At 38.6% G+C, this 18239-nt stretch overlaps 1 protein-coding gene across 1 annotated transcript in view; it reads left to right on the forward strand.

Moving 5' to 3' along the window:
- CFAP44 (cilia and flagella associated protein 44) overlaps positions 1 to 14559 on the forward strand; it is a 41400-nt gene extending 26841 nt beyond the window's left edge. Inside the window, exons 19-33 of the mRNA XM_019618921.1 lie at positions 18 to 288; positions 2274 to 2329; positions 2752 to 2914; positions 3230 to 3360; positions 4313 to 4506; positions 4899 to 5058; positions 5633 to 5810; positions 7159 to 7644; positions 8188 to 8391; positions 8786 to 8978; positions 9958 to 10068; positions 11429 to 11559; positions 12664 to 12780; positions 13666 to 13854; positions 14440 to 14559. Coding sequence (XP_019474466.1) covers positions 18 to 288; positions 2274 to 2329; positions 2752 to 2914; positions 3230 to 3360; positions 4313 to 4506; positions 4899 to 5058; positions 5633 to 5810; positions 7159 to 7644; positions 8188 to 8391; positions 8786 to 8978; positions 9958 to 10068; positions 11429 to 11559; positions 12664 to 12780; positions 13666 to 13854; positions 14440 to 14466 — 2611 coding nt within the window. The 3' untranslated portion in view covers positions 14467 to 14559. The remainder of the gene's footprint in view (positions 1 to 17; positions 289 to 2273; positions 2330 to 2751; positions 2915 to 3229; positions 3361 to 4312; positions 4507 to 4898; positions 5059 to 5632; positions 5811 to 7158; positions 7645 to 8187; positions 8392 to 8785; positions 8979 to 9957; positions 10069 to 11428; positions 11560 to 12663; positions 12781 to 13665; positions 13855 to 14439) is intronic.
- The last annotated feature ends 3680 nt before the right edge of the window (positions 14560 to 18239 follow it).

Consider the following 18239-nt stretch of genomic DNA (forward strand, 5'->3'; position numbering starts at 1 on the left):
GGTTTCTTATTTGACAGTACCAGCAGACTACTGATGTTTTGTGGGATGCAGAATGGTGCCCTGCGTGTTTATCCTCTCCAAGATAAAGACCTCTCAGTGAACACCCTGAAGGCATACTGGTCGTTCAGTGTCCATGACAATGATTATGGCCAGATCCGGGGAATCTGCTGTAGTTATGATGATAGGTTTCTGCTTACCTGTGGAGGAGATGGGAACATTTTTACCTTCAACATTTTGTCTCCAGAGGATGTTCACGAAGAGTTAAAAGCCAAAATCCCTCCTCCTAGGGTAAGTCACTAATTGAAAATCCCCCAAACTCTCGTTTTTATTGTATGGATTGTTGCATCTCTGGTTCCAGAACAATTCTGAATACATGCCCTGCTAACTTATTTCAGTGCATTAGGCCTATGAAGCTACTGCATATGGCTATAATCCAGTTCAATAATTTGGCATCGTAGATCTTTCATAGCAAAAGCAAAGATTTCCCAAACAATTTAGAAGAAGAGTTCTTGCATAGCCTTTCCTAGTAAAAAGGCAATATGACTGCATTGCTCCTTCTCAATCTTCCATGTTTTTCTCCCAGTACACATAGTGTGTGTGGTTCAGATGTAATATTCTACTATCTTTTTCTCACTTGAAGATGTAATCACAGAGATAACTAGAATGAAAAAAACACAAGGATATGCATACTTAGTGTCTCTCTTGGATTTTATTCCAGCAAGTATGATTCTGCTCTGTATGGGGATTCCAAAATTAGTACTGGAAAATGCCAGTTGTATAGTTTCTCAATGCCTTTGGTACCATTAATATACAATTCACAAGTTGGACTTTAAAATTTGCAAAATAGCATAGCATGATGATGATCTTGTTCCTTTTTCAGTCGTCCACAGCATTAGTAGTAATAATTTTGCAGATGTCCAGTAATCTCTGTGCAGGTTTGAAGAGATTACACCAGAACTTGATAACAAGTATTCTACTGATAATATGCAAAAGGAGAGACATATCAGCAGCCACACATTTTAAAAATTTCTTGAATGCTTGAACGAAACAAAACTAACTTGAAAGAAGCAATTAAAACTTTGGAGTAAGGAAGTGCTATCATATGCAATTAATTTTGTAATGATTATGCATTCAGTATACCTTAAAAATATAAGTATCAACATAAAACAAAGTTTTAAATATTTTTAATATTAGTCAGTGACTACTTTTTGAAAGATTCTTAGTGAGGAGACAGAGAGGAAATTGGGATTTTAGTTATTTGGGTTATATTGTTCATGCTAGTGGAAATTCTTGACCTGTATTACAGGAATATTTAGCACTGAAAATAGACTAAAAATTATTTTCTTAAACAAAGTGAATGATTGTAATCTGTGGTATCAGAGCCTTACTAGCCCCCATTTTACAAGTAGTAATTAATATACAATTATATTGCATATATATAGTTTTAGCATCCCAAATATATAAATAGCTCTATATAAAGATCTTTATGGTTAATTGCTATTGTGCAGGCTAGCAATGTTGCTTAATGGCCATCTTAATAGGGAAGTAAATCTTCGTTAAGTATCTATTCGAGTTTTAAATCATGTGGAAGATTTTTTAAATTCCATCATAATTAAACTTAATGAGATTCCTAGAGAATCAAATATAAGTCCTCTGAAACTAATCAAGCTAAATTACAGATCAATTTAGTACCACTGTATTCACTGTAAAATGATAGGCCACCCTCATGTCTTAAAGCATGATTTCCTAAAGAAATGTGGCTTGTATGACTGCAGCGTCCATCCATCAATCCTAGCAGCTAACAATTGGGAACCCATTGCACAGTCAGCAGAAGCAAACCAGATGAATTGCACTTGTAACTTGGAATTAGCCTGGGATAAGATGTGTCTTGTCAGTCTGGCAGTTACTGGGGACAGGAGAATTATATATAATTGCGGGGTCTGTGCAGCAAAGAACCAAAAATGTTATGGGACAGTGAATCCGGAACAAACAGTGATGTAGGGGTTAATGTTGATGGGAAGAATATAGGACTTCCTTTCTGTCCAAAAGAACTCAGCTCAAGTTGTTCTTTTACATGTAAACTAAATTAAAATTGTTTCTCGTATCTTGAAATGATATAACCTGTTACCTAAGACTAGTATAGCAGTATTGATCATGAAGACTTCTTTTGATGTTGTGAGAAAAAATGGGAATTCTATCTTAATCTTTGTAAAAGCTTTATTGTCTGTTAAAACTATTATTGTTTGTTTAAAGGCAAGACATTTTGATTTCAGATGGGTCTACTGAAGGAGAAGGCTGCTGAAGACATTGAGGATCCCAGTGCTTGCAAGTAAGAGATGCTTGAATAATGTTGGAAGAGATTTCCAAGCATTAGCAGCTCTTTCTTCAGACTACATTTCTCTTTTTGGCTGTTAAGAGAAGGAGGAGTTGATCACTCTCAGTTTGGGTCATTTCCTCATTACACACAAAGCTTTTTCAGGTTTTGCATCCATTTCTTCTATTTTTCTGTGGAAATAATTCAAATTTATCACTCTGAGACTTATGTAACTTCAGATAACACAGGGTCAAAGCCAAAGCACTATGATGTTAAAACAATGTAAATATACAGTAAGTTGGCTTCTTTCTAAGTTACCTTCAGAGACATTGAGTCCCCTTGAAGTTTAAGGCTGTCAAGGAAATTTAAAAGGTTACACAAATTGTAATCTTTCTTCTATTCATTGTGATAATACCATTTCCGTCTTGCATTTTCAGCATTGAGGAAGTCAAGCAGAAAAAGGAGTATGAACGGATCATGAAAGAAGCTGAAGACAAGAAAAGCAGGAAAAGAGAGGAGTTAATAGCACTAAGACAGGAGTTTCTTTTTCTGCTTCAAAAGAATCAGGAGTTACCAAAGCACATGCAACTGCAAAGAGAGGTTCATTTGCTTTTCATAAGTCATCTTGTATTAGAGAAACCCTCTAAAATGTCGATGTCAAAGATGTCCAGTGCTATGGGCTACTATACTCAATTACATAATTTGCCAGGACTTCTGAATCACGACTGATGATTTGTGCCATTTAAGAAGTGTGTGTGGGGAAAAAAATGAGGCTTTCTGTGGAGATCTGAATAGCTCTTGAATTAAAGGATTGTGTTAATGTTCATGAAACTCTTGACATCAGGGCAAAAATATTTGTTAGCAAAACCCAACTGTCAGGATAATGTGATGTTGGCTTTTCTGTGTTTTCTACAGCAGTATGAGATGGACCGTAGGGTCTTTGAGGAGCTGAATAGGCAGACTGCACAAAGAATCCAATTAGTGGAAAAGGAACTAGCTTGGGAGCATGAGAAACAGTTGATTGGACTGCAGAAATTACAGAATTGGTAAGTAGTGCTTTTTTCTACCTCTCCTGTTGTCCTTGCCATGGGGCTTATTGTTGCACAAAGTAGAATAATTTGGGTGTTTTTTTTTCCTTACGAAGTCAAATTTTTTTTCTTCTATTAATGATTCAGTCCTTATTTGACTTGAAAAATACACAAGAGTATATACTGATATTTGGATGTGCTTCCTTCTTTTGAATCCCTGGTCAAAATTCAGATATGCAAATCGAGGAAGTGTCAAAATTCCAATTTATCTCTATATGAAGAAAAACAGTCTTTTCTGGGGGGAGGCAATAAGTTTGCTTGGGATTTTGTCAGTAAGGTGAGTAAGATTCTGGAATTCTTATTGGAACTATGAAGACCAACCTATGAAATGAACCCATTTTTTAAGTATGCTGCATGTCTGTCAGTGTCACTGCTAGAACAATGTTCTCTACATACCTTAAAGTTATAACATGAGCTTCCTCAAGAGCACAACTTTAAGTGCGAGATTCATTTTTGGTCTGTCTTCCTATGACAAAAGATGAATTCATAACAATAAATCCACAGTAGAAATAATACACAATAACAAAGATACCTTAGTTATCTCACTTACTGTGAGTCATACTCACAGTTAGTGTATGACTGCATAAGAGGCGAATGAATATATTTATTTTTAACCACCCCTTAATGAAAGATGACAGTTACTCTCATGTAGAACCTGATATAAGTTTTGATATTGGGAACAGTGTTAATGTATTTATTCTTGAGCATTTCTATTCCTAGATTGGATAAAAGTCAATAGATGATGTCACATGTCATCATGCTCTTACTTAGTGACTATATTGATATGTATTTATATGTAATAATTGTATATGTACTAAGTAAACTGCATTACTTAGGTCTTTTTCGTGAAGGAAAAACGGTAGGTTGCTCCTACTGGCATCAGACAGTTTTGTCTAATTTGACTTTTTAGGTTTCGAGACTCGCTGGAATTTGACACTGTTGTTGTTCATGCTATTCAAAGCAATCATCAGATTTCCACCTATAGACTTGTAGCAGTCTCTGAGAAGTACTACCGAGATAAGGAACGTCCATCTTGGAAGAAGACAGTACTTAAACGGGCATGGAAAAAAGAGGAAAAAAAGGAGACCATCAGAGATAGAAAGCGTAAGCATAGGGCTAATTGTGACCTTTTGCAGATCAACAGTAGTAAGTTTTTGTCTTTCATTTCTGTTCATTTTCTTGAGTCCAGGCTAAAGAAATGATAATTTCTCTAGGTACAGATAAAGAAATACAACTACGGTACCTTTTAGTACCTATATACATCCAGTGCTTTCTACATTTAAGTCAATGTCAGCAATTGGTTATCAACCCAGTGGAAAGAACTTCACTAAGAGTCATCTCAGAGAACTTGAATGTGTTCAGAACATCCACTGCAGTGGATCTATCTTGATCAACACCAGCCTAACAGGAGCATTCCCAGGAGATTCCTGTTAGTTTAGATTATACTATGTTGCATGATATTTACATCTTCACGTGGTTATTTTTTGTTTCAAAAGCTAAAATTGTCAAGGAGGAAGCTGATAAAGTGACGTCAAAGATCCAAAAGCCATCAACACTTTTTATAGAAAGGAGACGTGAGCGAATCAGAAGAATTGTTGAGAAATCTGACAAGGAGAAAGCTAAGATAATGAAGAGGAAGGAGGAGTGGGAAAAACTGTGAGTCTTTAATTGGACTCTGAGTCCTTTTAGTTCTGCTTCTTGTCGGGTGTTCTTGTTTAGCTGTCATATGGCACTATCATATCTCTGCCCAGTTTCCTATGTTCCTGATGGATGTAATTAAAATATATGAGCCTTTTAATACCTCAGAGTATCAAGAGACAATTAAAACCTTTCAGTAATTTTCCATGGTTCTTCTAAAACATTTAAAAAAATGAGTTCAGCTAGGTAAAAATGCATCTTCAGATAGGGCTTAAGAGGTCTAAATTAATAATGATCTAGTGAAATGTGAACTATTAGTCAGCCTCCTCAGTTAACCCTTCTCTCACCATATATACACACGCTGCAACAGCTGTGGGTTAAGTTAGTTGCACTTCAAGGCTGCTAGCAGAAAACGGAACCAATGTAAAGTCAGAGCACAAAGCTTTTAAGGTTATTGAAGATTTGATAACATAGGATCAGACATTCTGTGCTGCACACTGACAGACTTTAAGATAGAAAACATACAGATGTACAAAACAGGGCCTTTTTGTACCTTCTGTCTTGAAGTTCAGCTTTGCTTTGTTCCTACCAGATACGAAAGCAAGCCTAGTCATGACTATGAGGATCCCAGAGATGTTCAGGCCATCAAAGAAGCACAGGAAAATATGGGATGTTACAAGCTGAAAACTGCCACTGATTACAGAGTCCCTCAGGACAAGTATATGAACACTGAAAAGAGGACGATGCAGCTTGCATCCCTGGAAGTGCTGGTATGTGAACAGTTTCACCAATGTGGGTGTTATTCTCTTTTCACAGGAGGGAGGATAGTTTAGTAGTCACTGAATCAATCCAGGATAACACTCAGCTAGCTCTTTTTAAGCAAAGAAGTTACCTTTTTCAGCTATTTCAGCAGGAACGTGTATTCTTTAATTCTTAAAGTCTCACTATCTAGCAACTGATATGCTTTCCTTACAACACTGAGCTAAATAATCCCTATCATGAAATGTTTTTACAAAAACAGGGATGTGAGCAGGAGCAGGTCTTTTTAGCATAATGTCTTCATGTTGCACTTGAACAATCAATCACTGCTTCTAAATAAGAACTAAGTATTGGAATCTTCCTGGGAAATGGTGTTTTGGAGCCACCTTCCTGTATCAGGACTCCTACTGTTATTTATGTCTTTTCACCACAAAGGCCCAGTACCTCAGATGTTTACAGTATCATTACTGCTTTTCTTGTGACTTCTACTGCCCCCTTCTGCTCACAAGAATTTTTAGATTGTAGTGTGGTGACAAGGTTACTGGATATCATAGAATCATAGAATTGCCTGGGTTGAAAAGGACCACAATGATCATCTAGTTTCAACTCTGCTGCTGTGTGCAGGGTCTCCATCCATGAGACCAAGCTGCCCAGAGTGAATGCCTCCAGGGATGAGGCATCCACAGCCTCCTTGGGCAACCTGTTCCAGTGTTTCACCACCCTCTGAGTGAAAAACTTCCTCCTAATATTTAACCTAGTCCTCCCCTGTCTCAGATTACATCTGTATTCTAGAACCTACGTTCATGAAGGACTACTTCAGTGTTCTTCATAAATGTTATGCATTGTTGTCAGAAGTCTAGATTTCTGTACAGCTGTTCATTTGTTAGTGTTACAGTAAAGGTCTGAAATACAGTTCCTTTGTCTCTGTATATAATCTGTATAATGTGTAAAGAGAGTCATGTATCAAAGCTGAGATGCTCTCTGTATTTAATGAGAGACAGCCCCAATTACTAATCTTCTAACACCCACAACTAATCTTCACGGTCTCTGACTGCTTTCTGAACTACTTCAACATCTCATGTCAAAGAAATTCATGATCAAGGCAGGAGAGACAGGGGAAGCCTTTTTTGTTCTCCTTTGCCTTTTCTGTGAAGAGTTAGAGAGATGGTTTTGAAGATTTTAAAACCAGAGATTTTTCAAAATGCTCTTTTAAAAACACTAATTGGTGGAGATGTTATGGAAAAGAAAGCTAGTATGGAAAGAGGGAAAGTCGTATGACAAGCCTCTTCACTACTACTTGTGTTGGGGAAGACCACATGTCACTGGGGAAATCCTACTAAAATTGTTTTTCCTTTGCAGATCTATAAGAAGAAGGTGAACATGAACAAACAGATTATGTCACTGAGGGACATTAAGGTTTCTATTATTGAAGAAATCAAGTGTTTATTGCAAGAATTGAAATCCGTGCAGGCAGCATTAGATTTATCAGAATGTCTCCCTCTTCCCCTGATTCCTCAATTACACCCAGATGAAGTTCCAGAAAAAAGATTTGAGTATGACCATGACATCCTACTGAAATTCAAAGAGGAGCAGGCAGCCAAGGCAAAGCTTCAAGAACAGTCGGAAGAGTCTCCCTCATCTGATGCATTTAGGCATAGTTTTAAAGAAACTGGTTCTCTACAACAGACTGCAAGCTCACACACAATGAAAAGATCGTTGTCTATGGTCACAGAGCAGCAAAAGATTTTTGTAAGTGAGAAAGCAGAGCCAACAGAAATAGAACTGGAAATTTTAAAGAAGAAGAAGATAAAAAACCTATACTTGCAGAAGACCTTAATTAATAAGGTAGGAAAACAATTTTTTTTGTTTTCTTTTGAACATTCTCACTCAGAAATAAAACCCCTTCCTTCTTTTTCAGAACTGCAGCTACGCTGCTTATCAGAACTTCTGGAAAATGCTATCTAGTGTAAATCAGTATAAACTTGTAACAGCAACCTCTCACTTGAAAAACAGATCTTAGTTCTGTGAAATTCTGAACTCAGTGGCCAAAAAAAAAAAAAAAAAAAGTAAAATGTAAGAAATTATTTCAAAAGTGATGAGTAGAAAAAGTGAAGTATCACTGCAACTTTATGGATTCATGAAGTTCTCAGCTGTTCAGAAAGATGAGTAGTGTTGACCCTCTGGTTTCAAAAATGGTAAAATGGTTTTAAACCTACAAGGGTCAGAGGAAAGCTTCCTTAAAAGGCACATCTATGTGCAGAAGGCATAGCATGATTAAGCTGACTTGACGGAGAGAAATTTTGTCTTATGCTCCTTTCTGTAGCTTTATATGTTTAGCTTCAATCCTAACACCTTCCCTGTTACTCATTTGCCTCTCTCATGCTCCAGATCAATGCACTGGTAACCAACTTTGATGCTGAACTTCGCTTTCTGCGGCACAAGAAACTGCAGCTAGATGTGCAGATGAAATATGCTGACTTGAGCTACATCACTTGGTTTGAAGAGCTGCTTATTTTGAAGAATGCTGAGAAAAATGAGAACATTCTCCAGGGGCATGTTAACACCCTCCGCAGTGAGCAGGAGGCCATGCAAGTATGTAGATTATGCATCTTTGCAATTAACAGTACTGATAACGAGTGGCCTAAGCCAAAAGGAAGATGTAAAATAAACGGGAACTTTTCTTTGCTTCCTTTTTGCACTGATCCAGCATCTAGTGCTAAATTCTGGAAAATGAGAAACTCTCAATCATCAACCATGATGGTAGTTTTAAACTTTGAATCGTTAATCTTTTCACAGACTTCATAATCTGGAATCAGTGACAAGTCATATTTCTTAAGAAGATTCTTCTAAGTTTTGCTTGACTGGAGCGTGGGTTCAAAAAGTGATAGTCAAGTGTAGCATCTCCAGGTCTTCACTGATATGTTCTATCTACATTAAAGTTAAAAGTTTGTGCCTTTTGACTAAAGAAGGTTTTTTTGTTGTTTAGTCAAAACTGAACAGCTGCCTTGCACAGATGGAGGATAAAAAGTCTGAGATTGTAAAACTTCAGGAATGTGAGAAAGCTCTTTATGCCAGCTTCCAGGCATCCCTTGGAGAAAACAATGAATTTGCCCACTTTCTGACCAAGGTTCTGAGGAAAAAATTCAGATCCATGAAAAAAAAAGTAGAAAGAGAAACAGGTTAGAGATAACTGTTCTTGTCTTTTGGATTGTTTACACATACTTCCGTGCAGTAAAATAAATGTGCCTCAGTCTGTTTGGAGCCCTGGGTATATGCAATGCTAAACACAGTTCAAAACACCAAATAGATTAGACCTACTCAAGTTCTGTTTTTGTACCAACCCATGTTCTGTGGGAGCTATCCTGAGTGATTGATAATGGTAATTCAGTCTCTAACATGATTACATTTGGTCTGATCACAGCTCCTAGAATGTACTTGCTATATGTCAATATGTCAATACTGAGGATTGATAATTAGTATGAAGAAGAGGCAAAGCTTTAAATAGCTACCTCCTATGCTGAACCAATTGGAGCTAAAGAAAAATGATTAATCTGCCACATTCATGACCTTCTTCTTTAATCTGCCTATTGATTAATGAGAGATCATAGACCTAATCTGCAATAATCTATTAGTCACATGACTAAACAAATTATGAAAGGATTTAATTTATCTCAGGTTTTAATCTGTAAAGAACTAAGCAGTCTAACCGAGCTAGAATGCCTTGGCTTTTGCTTTCACCTGGGACATGGTTACCAAAAAGCACAGACAACAGTCATGTTTTTGTGACAGTTTTGTGCTTCTGTCTATTTTGCTTGGTTGTTTAACCTCTATAGTAGAATGGTAAACCTACAAGGTTTTTAAATTCCAAATACTTAATACACATACAGAGAGGAAAAATCATAGAAGAAAGTCCCCAAAATATGCCTGTGTTAGTGCATTTGGCACTACAAGGTGATCTCTCTCCCACACTTTTTTTTTTCATTATTTCTGTGAAATTATCAAATCAATGCCATAGGTGAAAGGTGACTGAATCTGTGTATTACTAAAGTGATCTTGTGTGGATTACTGGGGGTATGTTCACTAGCACATTCACATAATGCACAGCTAGTGGATTTGCAGGCTATCCTACAAGTCTGCAATACTGTCATTTTCTTCCAGATGAAAAAGATAAGAGTGAAGAGGAGAGTGATGAAGAGTCCAGCTTGGAGAGTGATGAAGAAGATTCTGGATCTGAAGATGAAATCTTTGACATCTCTGTTTGCCCAGAGAGTAGCTAAGCCATAATTTCCTTGAGTTGACTACTTGTTCAGATTTAGAGCATTGCTGTGTTTTTAAAAAGGAATTTTTTCTTTATTCTCTTCACATTAATGCCAAAAAGGACCAGAATGCGTGCAGTCCAGGCTGCAGCATTTCTCCCCAGGGAATCTCAGTGAAGATAAAGAAAATACTGATGGCATAGGGTACCATAATTAATAAATCTTAGCTAAGTGCTAAGAATTAATTATTTTGTGTAAAGAACCATTTGCCATTTCACAGCTGTTTTCTGGGGAGAAGAGACTCCTCGTAGGAGTAGAGCTAGAATGAGGCTGTAGTTGCTCTCTGGAAACCTTCTGCCAAGCCTAGCTGGATCCCTGTTCGGGGAAGTTATGTGGGGACCCCGGTGGTGTTGAATTAAGCTCTTTGTTACCACCTTGTGGATTTCCGTAGGAATTGCCTGTTGCTAGGCTTCTCTCTCTTTGAAAAAGTAATAGCATTACTTTGCAAAATTCTCTTGACTCATTCATTCATACAGCAAAGGAAAGTAATCTCTTTTTTATTTTTTAAGATCTTTGAGTGACATATTAGTGACCACTTAACAACACTGCTTTATTTTCAGTTCAAGTTTACCACTAAGTTACCAGATCTTATTAAAAAAAAAAAATAGAATTTTTATTAACTCCTTGCCCATCTCTTTTCAATGCATTATTGGAAGTACAGAATTTTTACTTCTTATTGAAAAAATCCAAATTACTCATTTAATGGGGAAATGACACGTTGCATTAACCTCTTCATATTTGTGTCTTTAAGTGTAATTCTTAGCCTTTATCGGACTTCTTAGTAGGAACTGCTTAGTGTTTTGTGTTGGCAATGCTGAATTGATTGGTATGACCAATACCAATGCACCAGCTGGAACTTTGCAGGTCCTGTGAACCACAGCTTTCTTTACAAGTACAGCTAGATCCCCACAAGAAGATCACCACAGAAAGTCCACCATTTATAGTTAAAGATGCTATGAATAAATACCTACGTGTTCACATAACTAAAGATTGTACTCTAACATGTTAATTACCGGGACTAACTGTGTTATTACAAAAGCTAACTTTTGCTTTAATGCTGGCTTTGATGTGTTAAGTTTTACTTCTGGAAACAAAATGTCTTGACTGAATATAAAGAAAAAAGATCCATCCAAGACATTGGTCCCTTCACAGAGGAACTTGGTCCACAGGGCTTTTGTTTGAGAAAGCCCGAAGGAACCAAGGGCATTATAGAGAATACTGGGCAACCTGCACCGTCAGGGAAGCTACTAACTCAAGCTTGAATTGTACAGTTATAACAAAACTAAGCTATCTTCTGATCCTTTCCTTCTCAGACTGTGATAAGGCACTTTTCCAAAACACCATCCAGCTCCGGGAAAAGCGGTTGGACATTAAGGAAGCTTTAATAAGGGAGAAGAAAATTGCTGCTAAACTCAGAAAGGAATATGATGTCTTATTTGAAAAGGTATTGTACTGTTTTGTTCTTGGCAAGCATCAGCTGCCTCCAGTATAATGAAAATGTGCTATTGATTTTGGCTAAGACATAAAAACACAGTCTGAACCTGTTAAGAGGCCTCTGTTTGGGAAGATATCTCCATGCTGGCACACAGGCTGAAGGCAGCTCACTGTAGGTCGCCTGTCCTCCTGAAGAAGGTAAATCAAGTTGGTCTGACCTTGGCTGCTAGGGGACTGGACCTAACTTTTAGATCCCTCACCTAACAGAAGCCAGATTCTGTGATTCAGGTGCCACACCTGGTGTAGCTTGGCTCCCCCCATGTACATGTGATGGGAATGGAGAATAGAAAGGGTCATCCTAACTCAAATGCTTGCTAGAATACATGCATAAAGATGCTCCATTTCTATCTGTTTCTTTTGCTTTTAGTTATTTTCTTCTGCTCTTTGTCATAGTAATTATTGAATAAACTCACTTGGTGCGAGTTTTCCTTTCAGCTTTTATGAGGTCCTGCATTCGTCAAGACATTTGATTTATATTAAATCAAAAATATCTTAATTTAAAGGGCTTTCTGGGATAGAGAAAGAGTTCTGCCAAAATGCCATTATGCAAGGCTTGCTTTTATTGTGTCTCAAAAATGTCCCATCAAATAAGCTTAACTTACAACGCTTTTTTGTTTTGCTTTTAAAGGCTTTCCTACATGCCAGCTGCCACATATTCACCCTGGGGTCTGACATTTGATTCTGAATTGTTTCTCATGCAGAATCACATTTCCAGGCATAAAACAATAAAAAATATCTTGCAGACACTGTTGATCTAGAAGCATTTTGTACGTACATTAAACAAAGCAGCTGTTCCTTAATACATAAGTAGCTTCACAAGTAAGAAGATATTTATGAAGGTACCTGTGTAAAGTATTCATCATAGAATTCTGTTTGAATACATAAATGAGTCTCATATTAACCTATGAAACTCATCTACCATAATCTGTACAAAAAAGAACATTTTTTTCCATGCTTCTTTTCCTTCAGGTCAAGGACTCTAACATAGAACCCTGTTGTCTGCATATTTGAATACTATTGGATTTTTGTCTGTCCACGATTTATCTTTCTGCAGGCAAAATCAGTAGAATCCAGTCTGAACACAGCGGAGAAGGAACTGGACATCTTTCAGTGGAATAAGCAGCAGAAGCTAAATGACTTATATGCAGTTGTGCCTTTGAAACTCCATCAGGTAATTCAAGATTTTGTGTGTTTATCAGTTTTACCTTTGGCAAGTGCAAATGGCCTATGTATATCTAAACACGTGGTGTCATTGGCTTTTAGGCCTTTGATTTCCTGATCCACCATTGTCTCCTTGGAATGACAATGCCATTAATTGAACTTCATGTTTCCTCTGGGTTTGTTTAGGACAGGTAGAGTCAGTACACTGATGAAATGTGTGTAGCCTTCAAGTGTTTTACAGGTTTGGAATGGAATATTCCTTCAGGTCTATGCCTACTAATAATCTCTTGAGAAAAACAAAAACAACAACAAAAATAACAACCAACACAATAGAAACAAGCAAACAAAAAAAAACAACTATTGAAAGTAATGGAGTTTTGCCCAATTCAAAAATGCTGGATTGCATGCAATGCATTCATCTATGCAACTGTTATCCCAGGGATGATAAACAGAAAATGAAGGGGAAAACTCCAGACAATGCTGTAATTTCCTCTGGGTTGAATCTTGTCCTCAGAGAGATAGGCTTCTGCCTGTTGTGGCTTGTATGCTTCTGAGGTAAGCTCAGCATCTCTATCTTTGTTTTATCTACCCTCATTAAAATGTGCCTAAGAAAGACAGAAGAGTCCCAGACTCTCAACAGGAGTCCCCCACTCCATTTTTGTTCTCAGTGTTATAGAAAAGTAAACAGCTTCATACATAGGAAGGCCTCGTAACTCTAAGTAGTCTTTGAGCTCTGCTGTGTGGCAGTGATTCCCTGGCCCCAAACATGAGACTTGTGCCCATGCTATTTCCTCATTCATTAGTTTACAAACTCTTACACATCTTTTATCTAGATTTTTTATCAACAGCACCCTAAACAAGTCAAGTCAGCCTTGTTTATGGCTGTTTCTGGCAGGTGGAGTACTTCTTTAATGGGGAGATACCCAGGGACTTCTCCCAGGCTCTGGTATTTACCAACCAGTCCCTCGAGTATCTGCAGAAGAGAATTGCAGACTTACATCATGAAAAGATAATGCAGAAAAAGATCTTTAAGAAGGCCCAGAAGAAATATAAACAGCTTGTCCGGGACAAAAAGGAGATGGAGGTAACTATTCAATGTGAGTAACAGACTTCATACAGCACAGGTTTCTCGTTTCTCACTGGCTGTGACAGTGAGTCAGCAGATCTGTCTTTATGCTCACCCAAATGTCACAGCCGGTTACTGCAGAAAAAGAGTATCAAGTGGACTGTTTGGGTGAAGTACTGGTAGTTCTCCAGCACTGTAGAATCACTAGGCTGAGATACGTCAGTCTTAAAAGCATTTTCTTCCTCGTGTAACATAAGAAGAATTAAAAAAACCTCTCTATTCAAAACATTTACATTCCCAAGAACCAGACCCAGATATGTCGAGGTCTCTCTGAACCTCTGAACCTCCTCTGCCAGCCCGCTGAGGCTTTGGTGTGGGGATGGCTCACTGGGATTGGCTGAATGTGGCTTAGTGATAGCTCAGCTGTGCTCACAGGCAAGAACAAATGGCAGTATTCAGTTGTGAGCTCTATATGAATTCATGTGAATTGTTCATAATGGATCATATATGACAAAGCTCAGGCAAAAAGTTGGGGGTACGGAACAAATTCTTATTAACCCATGAAAAGCACTTCTGCCACCTGTGCCATGCCTCTCCTTTTAGATCTGGAAGAGAAATGCACTCAGCTGATGATGCTGAAGTTTGGCCGAGTGGTTGATTTTGAAGCCGTTCAAGCACGCTCTGTTAACATACGTGTGGAAGAGCTGGAATTGCAAATAATAGAGAAAGAATATGAGCACTCCCAGGAAATCAAAGAGTGTATGGTAAGGTACAAGAATGGGAGGAGGGTGTATGTGTGTTCTATTAAGTCTTCATTTGCCTGGGGCTGAGTAGCTACACTAAAGTTTTGTCAACATATTCATTTTTGTTTGTTTTTTTCACCGTCACCAACAGGTGTCACCAAAATGTCCAACTTCCATGTCCCATCATGACTCCTACCTTTGCTCTGCTGCTGCTGCACATCCTATTTTCTTATGGAGGCAATTGATGACATCTTTATTTTTAAACTGGCCTCCAGTGCATTTTTCTGTTTCAGTCCCTATGTGAGGTTCTCCCAGAGTGCTATCCTTCAGATTTCAGCTGGCAGTCAGTATCTACTGCCTGCTTCCATCATATTTGTCGATGAATTATTTGAGTACAGAGCAACCCTGGCTGATGCCTGGGACACTAGACTGTGCAGCATGAAAAACGCATGTCTTCCTGAGATACCTAAGGCTCAGCTGCTATAGTGCAGGCAGGCAACAGTCCCAAGCTGTCCTTACAGACTGCTGTTCTTTTCTGACACTTTAAAAATATGTAGACAGGAAAATTAGAAAGCAAGAGTATCCCTGAAGAGCCAGAAAATATCTCTATGAGTGAGTATCATGCCTAATTTTAATTTGTTTGACTAATATTTCACTTCTACCCCTCCTAATAGGTTTTGTGACTTCTACTACTTCCTGTCAGTTGTCAACATTTTTTGGGTTTACTTTTTGCTGTGGGAAATGCTCTGCTCCTTAGAAAAGTTAGTTTGGTATCCTTCAACACAGCATACATCTGAATATGTTGCAAGGTTTGCATAATGAACTCTAGAAAGTAGGTTTGCTCTGTAAGGAACTGTGCTGCCCACTCCTATGCATGTTTGCACAGCATAGTACCTCATGAAAGGAGAATGTTCAGATCCACAGTTCTTTGCTCTCCTGATTGTCTTGTGTTTGTAGCTATGCAAAGAACCCCTGTCTTCCTCCTCGATTTGGGTATGAGAGCTGCATTTCAAATTGGAAACTCATATCCTTAGCCTCCTGTTTGTCATCTGTGCAGCCTTGTGACAGGGGTGGGTGCCAGTTTGATACCTTAACACAAATGGATTATTATGTGCCTAACAGTCTTCCCTTTCCCATACTTTTGCCAAACTGCCTTACCAAAATGCTTAGTCATCTTCAGTACTACGAAAAAAGAAAAGAAAAAAAAACCCAACAACAAAACAGATTGCATGAAAGGCATCATAGAATCACTTGTATCCAGGATCAGTTTGTTGTTTCCCTCTCTTCTATGACACATATTCAGCCTAGCCCTTGTTCCCCATTTCATCCTTCTTATCCTCACTCATCCTAGTTGAACTTTTTATTTCTTTCTAGAAAAGAATCTCAGACTTAGAACAGAAGCTAACGATGCTGACAAAAGAAAACACTATAAAGATGAGGCAGCTGAACCAGTTCTGCCTTGAAAAGCAGCAACTTGAAACTAAGCTGGATTCACTGAAGGATGATCCGGTAAATTTCTTAGCTATTGTACTACATGCAGGTTTGGGACAGTTTGAAAGCTGAAGGGGGTTCATCCAACCCTCACCATCTCCCTGGTCGAAAATCCTGCTGTACAGTCAGTCATTCAGGCTGATACTGCCTAGTGCAAAGGCTGAATGGCTGCTCCAGGTCTTCTCCAAAGAGGAAGGTGGATGAACTGATCCTGAAGTAGGCCACACTTTAACTTCTCTGTTAATTTCTTAGCTGCTTTCTAATACTGAAGCAAAGTCATCTTATTTCTAATTAGAAAATGTTCTGCAGAAGGTGAAAATTATTCCTTTGGTACGTGGAAACAGACAACAAATGAGTTGTTTTCTTTCTCTTTATTACGGAATAAGGCAGCCATTGGTAACAGACTGAGCCAAAGATAAAGGCCTATTACTCTGTGTTCCAAGTAGTTCTGACTGAGGAATGGAGCAGACACTGTCCCACTTCTTGGAATGCTTCACTTTCCCAGACGAAATAAATGCCACTGTTAATCCTTGCATTTTTTTATAGGTGCAATTTTTTTCTCTCCTCACAGGGAGTAGAATTTCAGGGCCCCCGAAGTGCTGATATGAAAGAGAAGGCCAGGATGGAGTCACAGCTGAAATGTTTGGCTCATGACGAAGCCATCCTAAGAGAAGAAATCAATCTTCTAAGCAGAAAAGATGGGCATTTAATTGAACAGCTCAGTCTCTTAACCAGGAACAATCAGTTTCTACAACCTTCATCACCACAGGACTTGGAGGCACCAGATGAAATATTCCCTGTTCTTAAAGCATGAAAGGTAACTAGCAGTTCAAGTGTCCCTTAAAAGCAGACATTGAACTATGGCAGTAGTAATACTTGCAAGTGTGAAATGTACAGTTTTGGTTATACGGGGGTTTCATTGTAAAGGATTAAATTTGTTTCCTTTATCCAAAAATGGCTGTAGTGGTGGGTAGGGAATTAAAAGTTCAATTGCAACCAGTAAATGCTATTGCTGTCAGTCCATTGCAGAGCTTTGCACAAAAGAGATGCTGTGTGTGTGTATGTATGTGCACACGCCTGTTATTAGCTCTCAGTACAAAATGGCTTTTGAAGGCTGGAAATGAGAATGTTTCACATGGCCTACTGTATCTATAGCATCTGGGTTCTCAGTAGTTGGTACAGGAGGTCTGTCTTAAGGGTGCATCTTGTTACTTGTTGAACATTCCCACTGCAGTGGCAGTTGTCTCCTAACTGAGTTAAGAATATTGTAAAAAGAGATGGGAAGGACTATGTTTGGGGAAAGCAAGGGACCTTTTCCTCAGGGCCTACAATGCTAGAAAGGTATGGCACCAGTGAGAGTCTTGACCCTGCTCTGTGGGAAACTGCACTCCAGTGCAGGATGCCCCATTTATTTGGAACAAGAAAACTATAGCAAATGTGAAATCAGCCTGTAATTTCACTGACTTGCATGCGTTAGAGTAGAGCTAGCCTTTGTTTTCTGGTTTTAACCTTTCTAATTTTTCCTCTTGCATTTAAGATGTTGGCAGTGAGTGGTCATAGATAGTGCTTACTTTGTCTTACTGTGAAGTTTCTTTAACCTCCGAGTGGAGGGGTTGTGATGCAGTGTTCTTCCATTGCAGAGTTTCCGACAGCACACAGAGCTTTGGTGTTGGCTGCTCTTTTTTAATTAAAAAGCTCAAACAACCTGCAGCTGCTCTTGCTTCTTCTGCCCTCTCCCTCCCTGGTCATTGCTTCTGGCTGGTGCACCTTCAGCCAGGATCCAGTTGTGTCCCAGCCAGGCACAAGAACTGCTGCTGCTGGCCCCAGTACAAGCAAACGAATGGTATTTGTGCTGCCTGCCTTTTCAGCGAGTTACTGTGAAAGTGCAGACTGGGGGCAGATATTTAGGTGTCCTTCCCAAATCTCATGTAGCTATCCTTAGACGTAAACGAAAATTTTCCCTGGCTCTGCTCCCCATGAGAGGTTTTATATCACTTAGTTGGCATAGACAGCAGCCAGCCCTCTTCTCCTAAGCTCAGCATTGAAAAGTTTCACATAGATTAGAGGAAAACAGTAACTGCAGGAAAGTGTCACCTTCCCTCAGGAGTCCTTTTTGCCACGTTTCCGCAAGGAAAAAGAACTTAGATTCATTCTGTGGAAGGTTTTAGC

This window comes from Meleagris gallopavo, chromosome 1 (genome assembly GCF_000146605.3).
Source record: "Meleagris gallopavo isolate NT-WF06-2002-E0010 breed Aviagen turkey brand Nicholas breeding stock chromosome 1, Turkey_5.1, whole genome shotgun sequence".
Lineage (NCBI taxonomy): Eukaryota > Metazoa > Chordata > Aves > Galliformes > Phasianidae > Meleagris > Meleagris gallopavo.